This window comes from Mesoplodon bidens (genome assembly GCF_964165515.1).
Source record: "Mesoplodon bidens genome assembly, chromosome: 8".
NCBI lineage: Eukaryota > Metazoa > Chordata > Mammalia > Artiodactyla > Ziphiidae > Mesoplodon > Mesoplodon bidens.
The window spans coordinates 44,891,517-44,905,269 of record NC_138165.1 but is presented as its reverse complement, the minus strand read 5'-3'; the positions used below and the strand labels follow the sequence as shown (position 1 = coordinate 44,905,269).

Here is a 13,753-nt window from a genome sequence, read left to right as displayed (position 1 = left end):
TAGAGAAAGAATAAACAAAACCCAGAATTAGTTGAAGGTAAGAAATCATAAAGATCAGAGCTGAAATACATGAAACAGAAACAAAGAAAACAATAGCAAAGATCAATAAAACTAAAAGCTAGTTCTTTGAGAAGATAAACAAAACTGATAAACCATTAGCCAGATTCATCAAGAAAAAGAGGGAGAGGACTCAAATCAATCAAATTAGAAATGAAGAAAGAAAAGTTACAACAGACACCGCAGAAATACAAAGCATCATAAGAGACTACTACAAGCACCTCTATGGCAATAAAATGGACAACCTGGAAGAAATGGACGAATTCTTAGAAATGTATAACCTTCCCAGACTGAACCAGGAAGAAATAGAATATATGAACAGACCAATCACAAGTAATGATATTGAAACTGTGATTAAATATCTTCCAGCAAACAAAAGTCCAGGACCAGATGGCTTCACAGTGAATTCTATCAAACATTTAGAGAAGAGCTACCACTCATTCTTCTCGAACTCTTCCAAAAAATTGCAGAGGAAGGAACGCTCTCAAACTCATTCGATGAGGCCACCATCACCCTGATACCAAAACCAGACAAAGATACTACAAAAAAAGAAAATTACAGACCAATATCACTGATGAATATAGATGCAAAATCCTCAACAAAATACTAGCACACAGAATCCAACAACACATTAAAAGGATCATACACCATGATCAAGTGGGGTTTATCCCAGGGATGCAAGGATTCTTCAGTATATGCAAATCAATCAATGTGATACACCGTATTAACAGATTGAAGAAGAAAAATCATATAATCATCTCAATAGATGTAGAAAAGCTTTTGACAAAATTCAACACCCATTTATGATAAAAACTCTCCAAAAAGTGGGCACAGAGGGAACCTACCTCAACATAATAAAGACCATATACGACAAACCCACAGCAACATCATTCTCAATGGTGAAAAACTGAAAGCATTTCCTCTAAGATCAGGAAAAAGACAAGGATGTCCACTCTCGCCACTCTTATTCAACATAGTTTTGGAAGTCCTAGCCATGGCAATCAGAGAAGAAAAAGAAATAAAAGGAATACAAATTGGAAAAGAGGAAGTAAAACTGTCACTGTTTGCAGATGACATGATACTATACATAGAGAATCCTAAAGACACCACCAGAAAACTACTAGAGCTAATCAATGAATTTGTTAAAGCTGGAGGATACAAATTTAATGCACAGAAATCTCTTGCATTCCTATACACTAATGATGAAAAATCTGAAAGAGAAATTAAGGAAACACTCCCATTTACCATGGCAGCAAAAAGAATAAAATACCTAGGAATAAACCTACCTAAGGAGACAAAGAACCTGTATGCAGAAAACTATAAGACACTGACGAAAGAAATTAAAGATGATACCAACAGTTGGAGAGATATACCATGTTCTTGGATTGGAAGGATCAATATTGTCAAAATGACTAAACTACCCAAAGCAATCTACAGATTCAATGCAATCCCTATCAAACTACCAATGCCATTCTTTACAGAACAAGAACAAAAAATCTTAAAATTCGTATGGAGACACAAAAGACCCCGAATAGGGCCTCCCTGGTGGCGCAGTGGTTGAGAGTCCGCCTGCCGATGCAGGGGATACGGGTTCGTGCCCCGGTCTGGGGGGATCCCACATGCTGCGGAGCGGCTGGGCCCGTGGGCCATGGCGGCTGAGCCTGCGCGTCCGGAGCCTGTGCTCCGCAACGGGAGAGGCCACAGCAGTGAGAGGCCCACATACCGCAAAAAGAAAAAAAAAAAAAAAGAAGAAAAAAGAAAAAAAAAAAAAAAAGACCCCGAATAGCCAAAGCAGTCTTGCAGGAAAAAAAGAGAGCTGGAGGAATCAGACTCCTTGACTTCAGGCTATACTACAAAGCTACAGTAAACAAGACAATATGGTACTGGCACAAAAACAGGAATATAGTTCAATGGAACAGGAGAGAAAGCCCAGAGATAAACCTTCGCACCTATGGTCAACTAATCTATGACAATGGAGACAAGGATATACAGCGGAGAAAGACAGCCTCTTCAATAAGTGGTGCTGGGAAAACTGGACAGCTACATGTAAAAGAATGACATTAGAAAAACTCCCTAACACCACACACAAAAATAAACTCAAAATGGATTAGAGACCTAAATGTAAGACAGGACACTATAAAACTCTTAGAGGAAGGGCTTCCCTGGTGGCGCAGTGGTTGAGAGTCCGCCTGCCGATGCAGGGGACACGGGTTCGTGCCCCAGTCTGGGAAGATCCCACATGCCGCGGAGCGGCTGGGCCCGTGAGCCATGGCCGCTGAGCCTGCGCGTCCGGAGCCTGTGCTCCGCAACGGGAGAGGCCACAACAGTGAGAGGCCCGCATACCGCAAAAAAAAAAAAAAAAAAAACTCTTAGAGGAAAACATAAGAACACTCTTTGACATAAATCACAGCAAGATCTTTTTTGATCCACCTCCTAGAGTAATGGAAATAAAAACAAAAATAAACAAATGGGATCTAATGAAACTTCAAAGCTTTTGCAAAGCAAAGGAAGCTAGAAACAAGACGAAAAGACAACCCTCAGAATGGGAAAATATATTTGCAAACGAATCAATGGACAAAGGATTAATCTCCAAAATATATAAACAGCTCGTGCAGCTCAATATTAAAAAAGCAAACAACCCAATCAAAAAATGGGCAGAAGACCTAAATAGATATTTCTCCAAAGAGGGCATACAGATGGCCAAGAAGCACATGAAAAGCTGCTCAATGTCACTAATTATTAGAAATGCAAATCAAAACTACAATGAGGTATCACCTCACACCAGTTAGAATGGGCATCATCAGAAAATTTACAAACAACAAATGCTGGAGAGGGTGTGGAGAAAAGGGAACCCTCTTGCACTGTTGGTGGGAATGTAAATTGATACAGCCACTATGGAGAACAGTACAGAGGTTCCTTAAAAAACTAAAAATAGAATTACCATATGATCCAGCAATCCCACTACTGGACATATACCCAGAGAAAAACATAATTCAAAAAGACACATGTACCCCAATGTTCACTGCAGCACTATTTGCAATAGCCAGGTCATGGAAGCAACCTAAATGCCCACTGACAGACGAATAGATAAAGAAGTTGTGGTACATATATACAATGGAATATTACTCAGCCATAAAAAGGAACGAAATTGAGTCATTTGTTGAGACATGGATGGACCTAGAGACTATCATACAGAGTAAAGTAAGTCAGAAAGAGAAAAACAAATATCGTATATTAACGCATGTATGTGGACCTAGAAAAATGGTACAGATGAACCGGTTTGCAGGGCAGAAGTTGAGACACACATGTAGAGAACAAACGTATGGACACCAAGGGGGGAAGCAGTGGGGGGTGGTGGGGGTGGTGGTGTGCTGAATTGGGTGATTGGGATTGACATATATACACTGATGTGTATAAAATTGATGACTAATAAGAAACTGCTGTATTAAAAAAAAAAAGCCACATATATCCCAATGTTCATTGCAGCACTGTTTACAATAGCCAGGTCATGGAAGCAACCTAAATGCCCATCGACAGACGAATGGATAAAGAAGATGTGGTACGTATATACAAAGGAATATTACTCAGCCATAAAAGGGAATGAAATTGGGTCACTTGTAGAGATGTGGATGAATCTAGAGACTGTCTTACAGAGTGAAGTAAGCCAGAAAGAGAATAACAAATATCGCATATTAACGCATATATGTGGAACCTAGAAAAATGGTACAGATGAACCAGTTTGCAGGGCAGAAATGGAGACACAGATGTAGAGAACAAACGTATGGACACCAAGGGGGGAAGCGGTGGGGGGTGGTGGGGGTGGTGTGATGAATTGGGCGATTGGAATTGACATGTATACACTGATGTGTATAAAATGGATACTAATAAGAACCTGCTGTACCAAAAAATAAATGAAAATTTAAAAAAAGTGATCCTTACTCAAAAGTTAATTTAGCATGGGAAAGGAAACACATAAGCACACTCTATGGTAAATTAAAATGACTACTCAGTGTTTGAAGAATGAATGAATGAGCAAGTGAATGAATGCAATTAAGTCAAAAGTCCTAATTGTCAACTACTATGGGATGTGCTCATATACAGTTTTGAGTAATGGAGGAAATGGTTGTCACTTGGTAAAAAAAGAAAGTTTCAGTATTATACAGTTAATATAACCTCAGATACAAATCTGAACATGTAAAAAAAGAAAAAAGTGAACATGAAGAAAAGTCAACAAAAGTTATCAAAATTGAAGAACAGAGAAAAAAGATTTAAGAAAACTGAAGAGTCTCAGTATATTAATTTTTTTAAACTTTCTATGTAACAAATGCAAATTAGTGGCTTAAAACACCACCCATTATTAGCTCATAGTTCTGTAGTGCAAAATCTAAGCAGGCTCAGTTGGGCTCTGTGCTCAGGTTATTACAGACTTGTTGGGGAATTGTTGTTAATTAAGTAACACATGGTAACTAAATTCATGCATGTTGGAATTATGTAAAGTGAAGACTGCCTGTACATTAAAGCAGAGTTTAAATATTTCTTCAAATGTGCACAAAACTACCAACACCTAGAAATAATCTAAGACAATAGACTCAATGTGTTCTCTGAATACACTGTATTTGTATTAGATCAAACATAATAGCCAATCACATGGACATTAACAATCACAACATATAATTAAGACTATAACAGAAGGTAACAAAATTTTATTATAATTAGAATACTATATATCAATATCTTGGGCTATGACTAAAGCAATGCTTAGATCTTAGAGGAAAAATTACTTCTTATGTATTAATTTTAAACAATTATTTTTATACCTTAAAACTATAGTAGAAGAACAGGGGAAAACTGGCCAAAAAAAAAATTTTTTTTCCAGAAGAAGAAATAAACTAGAAAATGGAAAGCAAGTAAATAAGTAAAATTCATTTTGGTATCTAACAGGAAACCACAGCTGACAGCTTTTACTTAAGATATAAAAATGCTTTTTCTTTGTACCAATTCATTATAAACTAAATAATTATTTGAAAATATAGAACAGCCAATTTTTTCTAGTTTATAAAACTTACATGTTTACACTATTAAAATAATACATATTTGTTAATAAATTTCTAGACCACACAATTCTTCTGTAGTTAAATTTAAATTAAAATATTTAAATGCCCAATACTTCAAACTGACAGATTATAAATATTTCACTGCTTCTCTGACTCCAATGACAACAACCACACTTAGCATTTTAGAGTACTTGGGTTCAACATACATTTTCTCATTTAATCCTCCTCCTCATTTAATGCTTTGATTTGTTTGGGTAAAATTTTTATTGATACAAATCTTCAGTTTACTCTGGGGAAAACAGTAATATAAATTCTACTTTTCCGGGCCTCCCTGGTGGCGCAGTGGTTGAGAGTCCGCCTGCGAATGCAGGGGACACGGGTTCGTGCCCCGGTCTGGGAGGATCCCATATGCCGCGGAGCGGCTGGGCCCGTGAGCCATGGCCGCTGGGCCTGCGCGTCCGGAGCCTGTGCTCCGCAACGGGAGAGGCCACGACAGTGAGAGGCCCGCATACCGCAAAAAGAAAAAAAAAAAATAAAAAAAAAATAAAAAAAAAAAAAAAAATTCTACTTTTCCTAAAATGAAAGCCTACTTACAGCTCTGAGTAATGAATGATAGGTAATAATTAATTAAAAAACAATAACAAGAATTTCCTTGGTGGCACAGTGGTTAAGAACCTGCCTGCCAATGCAGGGGACACGGGTTCGAGCCCTGGTTTGGGAAGATCCCACATGCCACGGAGCAACTAAGCCTCGTGCGCCACAATTACTGAGCCTGCATTCTAGAACCTGCGAGCCACAACTACTGAGCCCGTGTGCCACAACTACTGAAGCCTGCACGCCTAGAGCCCATGCTCTGCAACAAAGAGAAGACACCGCAATGAGAAGCCCGTACACTGCAATGAAGAGTAGCCCCCACTCGCTGCAACTAAAGAAAGCCCGCGCGCAGCAACGAAGACCCAACAAAGCCAAAAATTAATTAATTAATTTAAAAAGAAAAAAATAACAATAGTTTCAAAGTATTTTACATATGCTAAACTACTTACATTGAATCCAATGAAGATGCCCCATTTTATAGATGAGGAAACTGAGACAGAAAAGTAACTAGCACAAGATCATACAGATAGTAAATAGTAAAAGAAGGATTTCAGTCTAGGCAGTCTGGCTCAGGGCATATTTTCTATTAATCTGCCTCTTGGGTGCAATTTTTGTTCAAAACTGCTAAATTAACTCTTTCAACAAGTTAGTTTTCAGTTTCTCTATGCATGAACATTTTAAACATACTGAATAGGACAAATGCAAGATCAACTCTTGTTTATAAGAAAAGAATCAGACACAATGCCACGCTTAACTCCATTTACCGCATCATTTAATAACACAATGTACATATTTAAGAATTTCTTGCTCTGATGGAATATAGAAGAGTGATTGCTACTCTTTTTTCATTTCACATGTTACCACCAACATTTGTGGGGGGACTAGGAAGAGTTTAGAGAGTTGGGCAGATAGGAAAAAGGAATAAACAAAATCAAAATCATCTTTTACTTCCTTCTAATATTGTAAATCATCTATTTAAAAGGTAAAAGGTCTAGAGCCAGCCTTTATATTCCTACAAGTTCACTTTCTTCTTGTCTGATACTCCCAAGATGCCCTCTGTAATCCTGTTCATTGAGAGCCATACCCCCTCCCAACTCCACAGAACAGGCATGCTCATTTCTACAAACACCCTTACATTATGGAACAGGGCAGAAGAATAAATGTAGTAAGTATAATTTCTATTTTAACAGACCTATCTGGAAGCTTCACGTTTAAGACACAATAATAGCTGGGGAAAAGGAAAAATGAATCTCAAAGTAGCCACTAACACGCCAAAACATCACAGATGGAGAATCAAAAGCAGTTAGGTTGGGCAGATGACCACATAACCTCCGCAGACTGAGGAAACCATTATGCACATGTGGAGTACACACGTCACCCATTAACACTGAAGACCCACCTTCTCTATTCCCAGCTCTGAAACTTACATACTAGCTTAAGGTTGCTCGGTAGTTCACCTCAGCTCTGATTCAAATCTGAATCCATGTTCTCATCTGTAAAATGGAAATTAAAATGGCTGCCATGCTTAAAAGAGGAGTTGTGAAAATTAAGTGAAAAGAAAAATGGGTGAGAAACTTAAACAGATATTTCAAAAAAGAGAATATTAATTTAGTGAATAACTATATTAAAGATTAGATAAATAAATACTTATTAAAGCCACAAAGAGATGCCACTAGAATGGCTAAAATTCTTAAAATTACACCACCATGTATGAACAAATTTTTTATATGAAATTGAAGTAATATGAGCTAAAAATAAGTAGGTGGCAGCTTCAAAATGTCAATAATTTTCAGGGGGCAATGTCTGATATCTGTCATATAGACCTTCTTAGGTTCAATCCCTATACTCAATACAAACATTTATTCTGTAAGTAAAGTTACAGAGCCTAATAAGGCAATAATATTGTTTTTTTAAAAAGTTCTTTCCCTTTACCTTCCACCTCAAGGGACAGTAGTAGTATGTGTATATTTACTTGTAGAAAAATCATCCTCTTGCTCTCTTACCTAACTTTACAATTACACTTGACCCTTGAATAACATGGGTTTTAACTGCAGAGATCCACTTAACATGCAGATTTTTTAAAATAACTATATTGGAAAATTTTTGGAGGTTTGTAACAATTAGAAAAAACTTGCAGACAAACCGGGTAGCCTAGAAATATCAAAAAAATTAAGAAAAAAGTATGTCATGAATTGTATAAAATATATGTAGATATACACATAACATGCAAAACATGTTAACTGACTGTTATCGGTAAGGCTTCCAGTCAACAGTAGGCTATTAGTAGTTAAGTTTTGGGGGAGTCACAAAAGTTATCACAAAAGTTAATACATGGATTTTCAACTGTGCAGGGGGTCAGCACCCCTAACCCCCCGAGTTGTTCAAGGGTCAACTATATAATCTAAGTAAGATTAGAACTAAACATTATTATCAGGAAATAAAAAGTGTATTATTAAATATCAACATCATCAGTGCATATGAATCAAAAACATAAACTACAATGTCTTCTCAAATCCTAAAAGAACATAAAAGAAATTCCCTTTTATGATTTTACTAATCTGATAATAAACCCATATGAAAGAAAAAAGGCCAAAACCAGCTAAGAGTATCAAAATGAAGAAAAACAGGACAGGGGGCTTGCCCTACCACCTATAAAGGCCAATGACATTAGAATGTGGTACTGGTACAGGATAGATAAAGAGAACAGTGTAGAACAGAAAGCACAGACACAGACCTCATACGAGGAAAGGGATTTACTATATGAAGGAGAAAGTACTCCAAACTAGTGGGGGAAGGATAGATAATTCAATAAATGGTGATTAGGCAACTGACAATTGTCTATTGTGAATTGACTATCCAATCAAATCTCTCCTTAGACCTTACATAAAGACCAAGTCTAGGTGGACTAAAGACCTAACTGTGAAAATCAAAACTTCAATAAAACTTTCAGAAGAAAACATAACAAGATCCTTATAGACTCAAGGAGGAGAGGAAGCTTTTCTTGAACAAGAAAAATAAAATCAAGAGAGAAAGACAATATTACTAAACCGAAACTTCAATCTTCTTAATAGTAAAAGGCAGCACAAACAAAAAGAAGACAAGGATATATATTTGCAATTCACATAAACAACAAAAGATTAGTAGAGAACGCATGTGAAACTTTAAAAATCAATAAGAAAAAATAATCCAACAGAATAATAAGTACATGAAAGTAATGAGCAGGCAATTTATACAAAAAGAAAACAGACTGGCCAAGAGACATATGAAAAGATGCTCAACTGCACTGAAGCTGAAATAAATTGAAAACAATGCCCTATTTCACACCCATCAAATTGGCATAAATTTTAAAATCTGACAATACCCAGCGTTAGTGAGACTGTGGAACAACAGGGACTTCACTTCCACTGCTGGTGGGAGTAAAATCTCCCACAAACACTTAGAAGAACAATTCTGTATTATTTAACATTTTGCAACTTTGCACTATATGCATTTTTAAAAAAGAATTCCTCTTCAAGATACAATCCCTTGAGAATTTCTCACTCTTGTGAAGAAGAAAACGTGGATAATAACTTTCACTGCAGTGTTGTCTGTAATAGCAAAAAACCGCAAAAAACTTCATGTTCATTAATAGGAGAATGGGTTAAAAAAATGTGGGATATCACATAGCTCTTAAAATTAATGAACTAAAGCTACAAACATCAACATGAATAACTCTCACAAAAAATGCTAAATGGCAAGCTGCAAATGACTACAGAGAATATTATTTTTTATGAAGTTTAAAAACATGCAAAACAATACATATAGTATATTTATATGTATAGTATATATTATAAAATAGACTTTTAAAAAATCTTTTTAGAGTGTTTAACTCTGAGAAGAGAGGAATAAAAATAGTATCAGGTAGCTAATAAATAAAAGTAATAATTTCCACTGTATCTTGAATGTTTTCTTTAAAAAAAAAAAGAGTGAAGTGTGGCAAAATGTTAGGACTTGACAGAGGTGACTGACAGGAATAGGAGTTTATGTTATACTCTGTACTTTATGCTAAAAATTTTTCATCGTTTAAAAAATTACAAAATATATTAATTAAAATTTTTAACTATTTTAATTAGGACTAGGTATTAGAATTTTTGGTACCATGTAAGCAAAAGAAAGTATAGGAAAAAAACTGGCTGTTACAGCTGTCATTCTCACCTAAAACCAAAATTTTTTTAATTTTAATTTTTTGCAACAACCTCATGTGTTCAAGAATTGCCTTAATGACTATGTAAATGTAATATATTTAAATGTATAAAGTAAATTTGTATTACCAGAGTGCCATCAATATCTATTTTTATATTAGGGTTTCTTGTAAAATTTCATTGGAGAAAATGATTCCATTACCAAAAACTCCAAGCTACTCACTGTCAAGTTATTTGACCACAACACAAGCCAAAGACATAGCAATACACGCATTCAAATTTTACTTGGAAAAGTCTCCTTTTAAGATAAAGTTCATACTTCAATCCACTGTGTGAAAAGAGTTTTTGTAGAAGTAGAATTTGAGCTCAGCTCTGTGGGACACAAGTAAGTTTATCTTTAAGGAAGGAGATACCAAGTATTGCTGAAAAAAGCAAAAATCTATTAGTGAATAGTAGTAAACAGCAAAGAGACAGAAACTGGCAAGAAAGACTGCCTGGCTTGAGTAAGGAGAAAAAAGACATGCAAATAAGAACTGGAGTTACGGAGCAGAACAGACAGCCGTGACTCAGGAATCAATGTCATGAGACTGGAAAAATCGGTACAGGACGTAAGGAAATGACATCTGCCCTTTTAACACTACCACTAAATCTTCCTATTGTGGCTCTGTCCTTCATGTTTTACTTTCTCCTTGGAATCTCCTAAAAAGGCTGCCCCAAACAGGCTCTCTACCTTAGGAAACCTACACTCCCCTTCAAGATAAGAATCAGGGCCGGGGTGAGGGGGGATGTGTGTGGATATTTTCTTTTTTTCTCAGCACAGCTTCAAAGGAATTTTATTCAACAAAACAAACAATAAACCCATATTAGAAGAAATCCAATAAATATTTAAAGAGCTCTAATGCTACCATACCTAGCATACCTTTCAGGATTTGTAGGTTCTGACTCCAAGAAAAAAAACTACGAACTTGCCAGAGTTCCTTACCTCTTAGCCTTTGGCCGGCTACCATTTGACAAGCCATATACCATCATCAACTTATGAGTGCCTTCCTAGACATCTTGAGTCACTACAGCCTTTTCTCAGAGTCTCAGGGTCTGAGAAAAGGATTTCTTCCCCATATGAATGATGTCAGAAACACTGTTCACCCTCTGATGAGACTGCATCGACCAAAGGAACGTAGTTTCAACTTTACAGTTAATTATAAAATGACCAAACCATACATAGAGTAAGAGATGGTCACTTCCTGCAGGTGTAAGTGCTATCAGGAAAGCAGGGGAAGAGAGAGGATAGTGTCAACACTTTTACAAATAAAGTGTCTGCCTGAAGGTCCTTTGTCTTCTCTTCAGGGAAGATGATTGTTTTAAATAGAGGGAGAATGTAAAACATCTCCTGTATTTCTAGTATCATAATACAGTGTGAAAAATACAATTATCTTTTTATGTGTGTATGAGTCCTCCATTTGATTGAGAATTCCTTGAGGGAACCCAGTTTATTTATTAAATTTGTGCCCCCAAAGCCTGACACACACTGTCTGATGCACAGTAATCACTCAATGCCTGTTTGTTGAATGAAAGGTAAACAAAGCTACGACAAAAAAGAAACAATGGTAATAAAAATCTGACTGAATCAAAGAAAGGTGAAAGGGACAATGACACTGCAAAGGAACATTCCTGTGGGCATCTCAAGTTAAACAATGACTTGATCGTCATATTACTTAACTACTGTATTTCAAATTAACAGGGGCTTTAAGTTTTGAAAAGTGCAATATATAATTTTTCTTCTATAATAGACGTATAAAGCCAATTTGAAATCCTTAGTATTTCATGCCACTTTTTCTATTAATTCCAACCACTTGCCTAAAAGAGGTTACAATCAAACTTTCTATTTTATCTTTAAACTGCCTTTTGGAAACTGACTTCAGTCAGTCATACCTGTGTTAACAAGTAAGTATTTGAAGCTTTGGCTGATGGCACTGCCCATGAAATAATCTATACACAGTATTTTTTTTTTTTTTTTTGTCTGAACAGCAGTGCTTCTTTTACTACAGTGGAACTGTGATCCACTAAACCATGTAGGAACCTCAGGAGACACTGAGGGGGAGGTTTAGAAAAGCAACTTGGCTTATTTTCACCAGAGAAGCTGTCAATCAGAAAACAATGGGCTTCCAGGAAAGATCTCCCTTGAAGAGTTCCACAGCTGTTAAGTTTGAAAATCATTTGTCTTATTCTATTTTGCCTTTTTTTCCCACTATGACAAAATGAAAGTCTTCACAACAATAAAAAGTGAAGGTCTCACTGCAGCAAAGGAAGACATCATTAGGTGTTCCAAAAGCAGACGCTGTGAGCCTCAACATTATGCTTCCTAGATTTACAGCAGTCACCAATGTTAAACTACCAAGAAAAAAGTTGAATGAAATTATGGAAATACATATTTGAAGACTATCTAAGGGTCAAAAATCTATAAAGTTTTTTAGCTCTCTGTGATAGGAAGGTACTTATACATCATATTTGACTTCTGAACACACTTTTGGAATCACATAATATACCAAAATAGGGCACTTTCTAGACTTTACCCATAATTAGAAAATTGTAATTATGAAACAGGTGCAATATTCTGTATAACTGGCAATTTGCAGCCATGCGTTTTTTTCATTCGACTAAATCCTAAAACTCTACCTAGAATTAACTACTGCTACCAAAATATTTACCTTAGTCAGCTTGGTTTACTGTTTTTCTAAAGCCACAAGTTAAGTTCTCATACCCAATCCATCTTTTTCTCACTCCATAGTCACTGACGACCCCCCAAGAAGTAAAACAGGTGTTCTGGAGTGTTTTGAAATCCTGGGGTTTTCCTTTTCATACTCTAAGGCAGAACACCTTATAGCACTCGCACTATCCATGGATAGAGTAACACTTCCAACTATCATAAGTAAGTCCTGAAGCCGTGCGATCAGGGATTGGACGCATCTATATATAAGCGAGATAAAATAGGTTCTTCCTATTGAACCGGGGCAAGTTGAAGTCTCTAAGTGCTGAGCTGCCCTAGACAACAGGGTCTGCTGCATCACTTTTAACCGCGGGGCGGGGGAGTGGGGAGGGGGGGACACAAGACTCAGCCAGTTCTAGAGGGAGCTGGAAGTTCTGTGTCATCAACTCAGCAATTGCTCAATTAGTCCAGTCTCCAGAGAACCCCAGGCTCCTCCCTATTCCTGTGCCTGGCGAGGGGAACGGACCTCTTTCGGGGTCTCCAACCTCAGGTGGGCTGGAGACACTCCCCAGGCAGCTAGGGACGCGCCGAGGTTGCCCCCAGAAAAATCCCGGCTGCCAGGCAGCGGCGACGCCGCACCCTCCTCCCTCTTTGCTAGGCTTTCCAGTCCCCGGAGTCGCCACCGCCCACTTTCTAGCACAACAAACAACGGCTTGGGGCCCAGGCCCAGCACTTACCCACATCTTGCTCGAAGTGGTTGGCGGCGAACAGAGGCATCTCGCCGGCGCCCGAGCCCTAGTTGCTGCGGTCAGGCTGAGGCTCGGCAGCTGCTCCGGGATAGGGGACCCACGGCCGCGGCTTCCTAGACGGCTCGGCTCCAGTCGCGTCCGGCACTTCCGCCACCGCACCTGGCCCACTCCTGCCTGACGGACCAGCTCCCGGCCCGCGCTCCGCCCTCGCGCTCCGCCCCGACCTCTCCTCCCGGTATGAGGTCCCACCAGCGGCGGGCATCTTCTCAGCGGCCCTGTAGCCGTCGCCCTCCGGGAGGAGGCGGCAGCCCTGATCCAAAGCCCGCGTAGGGGTCAGGCGGCCGCCGAGGCCACCTTTCCATCGCTAGGACCCCGGCAAGCCATGGAGCGGGGGACCTTCAGGGCCGGAAGTTG

At 38.1% G+C, this 13,753-nt stretch overlaps 1 protein-coding gene across 2 annotated transcripts in view; it reads right to left on the bottom strand.

The window, feature by feature from the left end:
* Window positions 1-13,507, bottom strand: part of STAM2 (signal transducing adaptor molecule 2) — a 50,032-nt gene extending 36,525 nt beyond the window's left edge. Inside the window, exon 1 of one of the 2 annotated variants that reach the window (XM_081243253.1) lies at window positions 13,328-13,507. In XM_081243253.1, the coding sequence (XP_081099379.1) occupies window positions 13,328-13,367 (40 nt within the window). In that variant the 5' untranslated portion in view covers window positions 13,368-13,507. The remainder of the gene's footprint in view (window positions 1-13,327) is intronic. The other variant, XM_081243252.1, reaches the window with a different exon arrangement.
* Window positions 13,508-13,753: the final 246 nt, after the last annotated feature.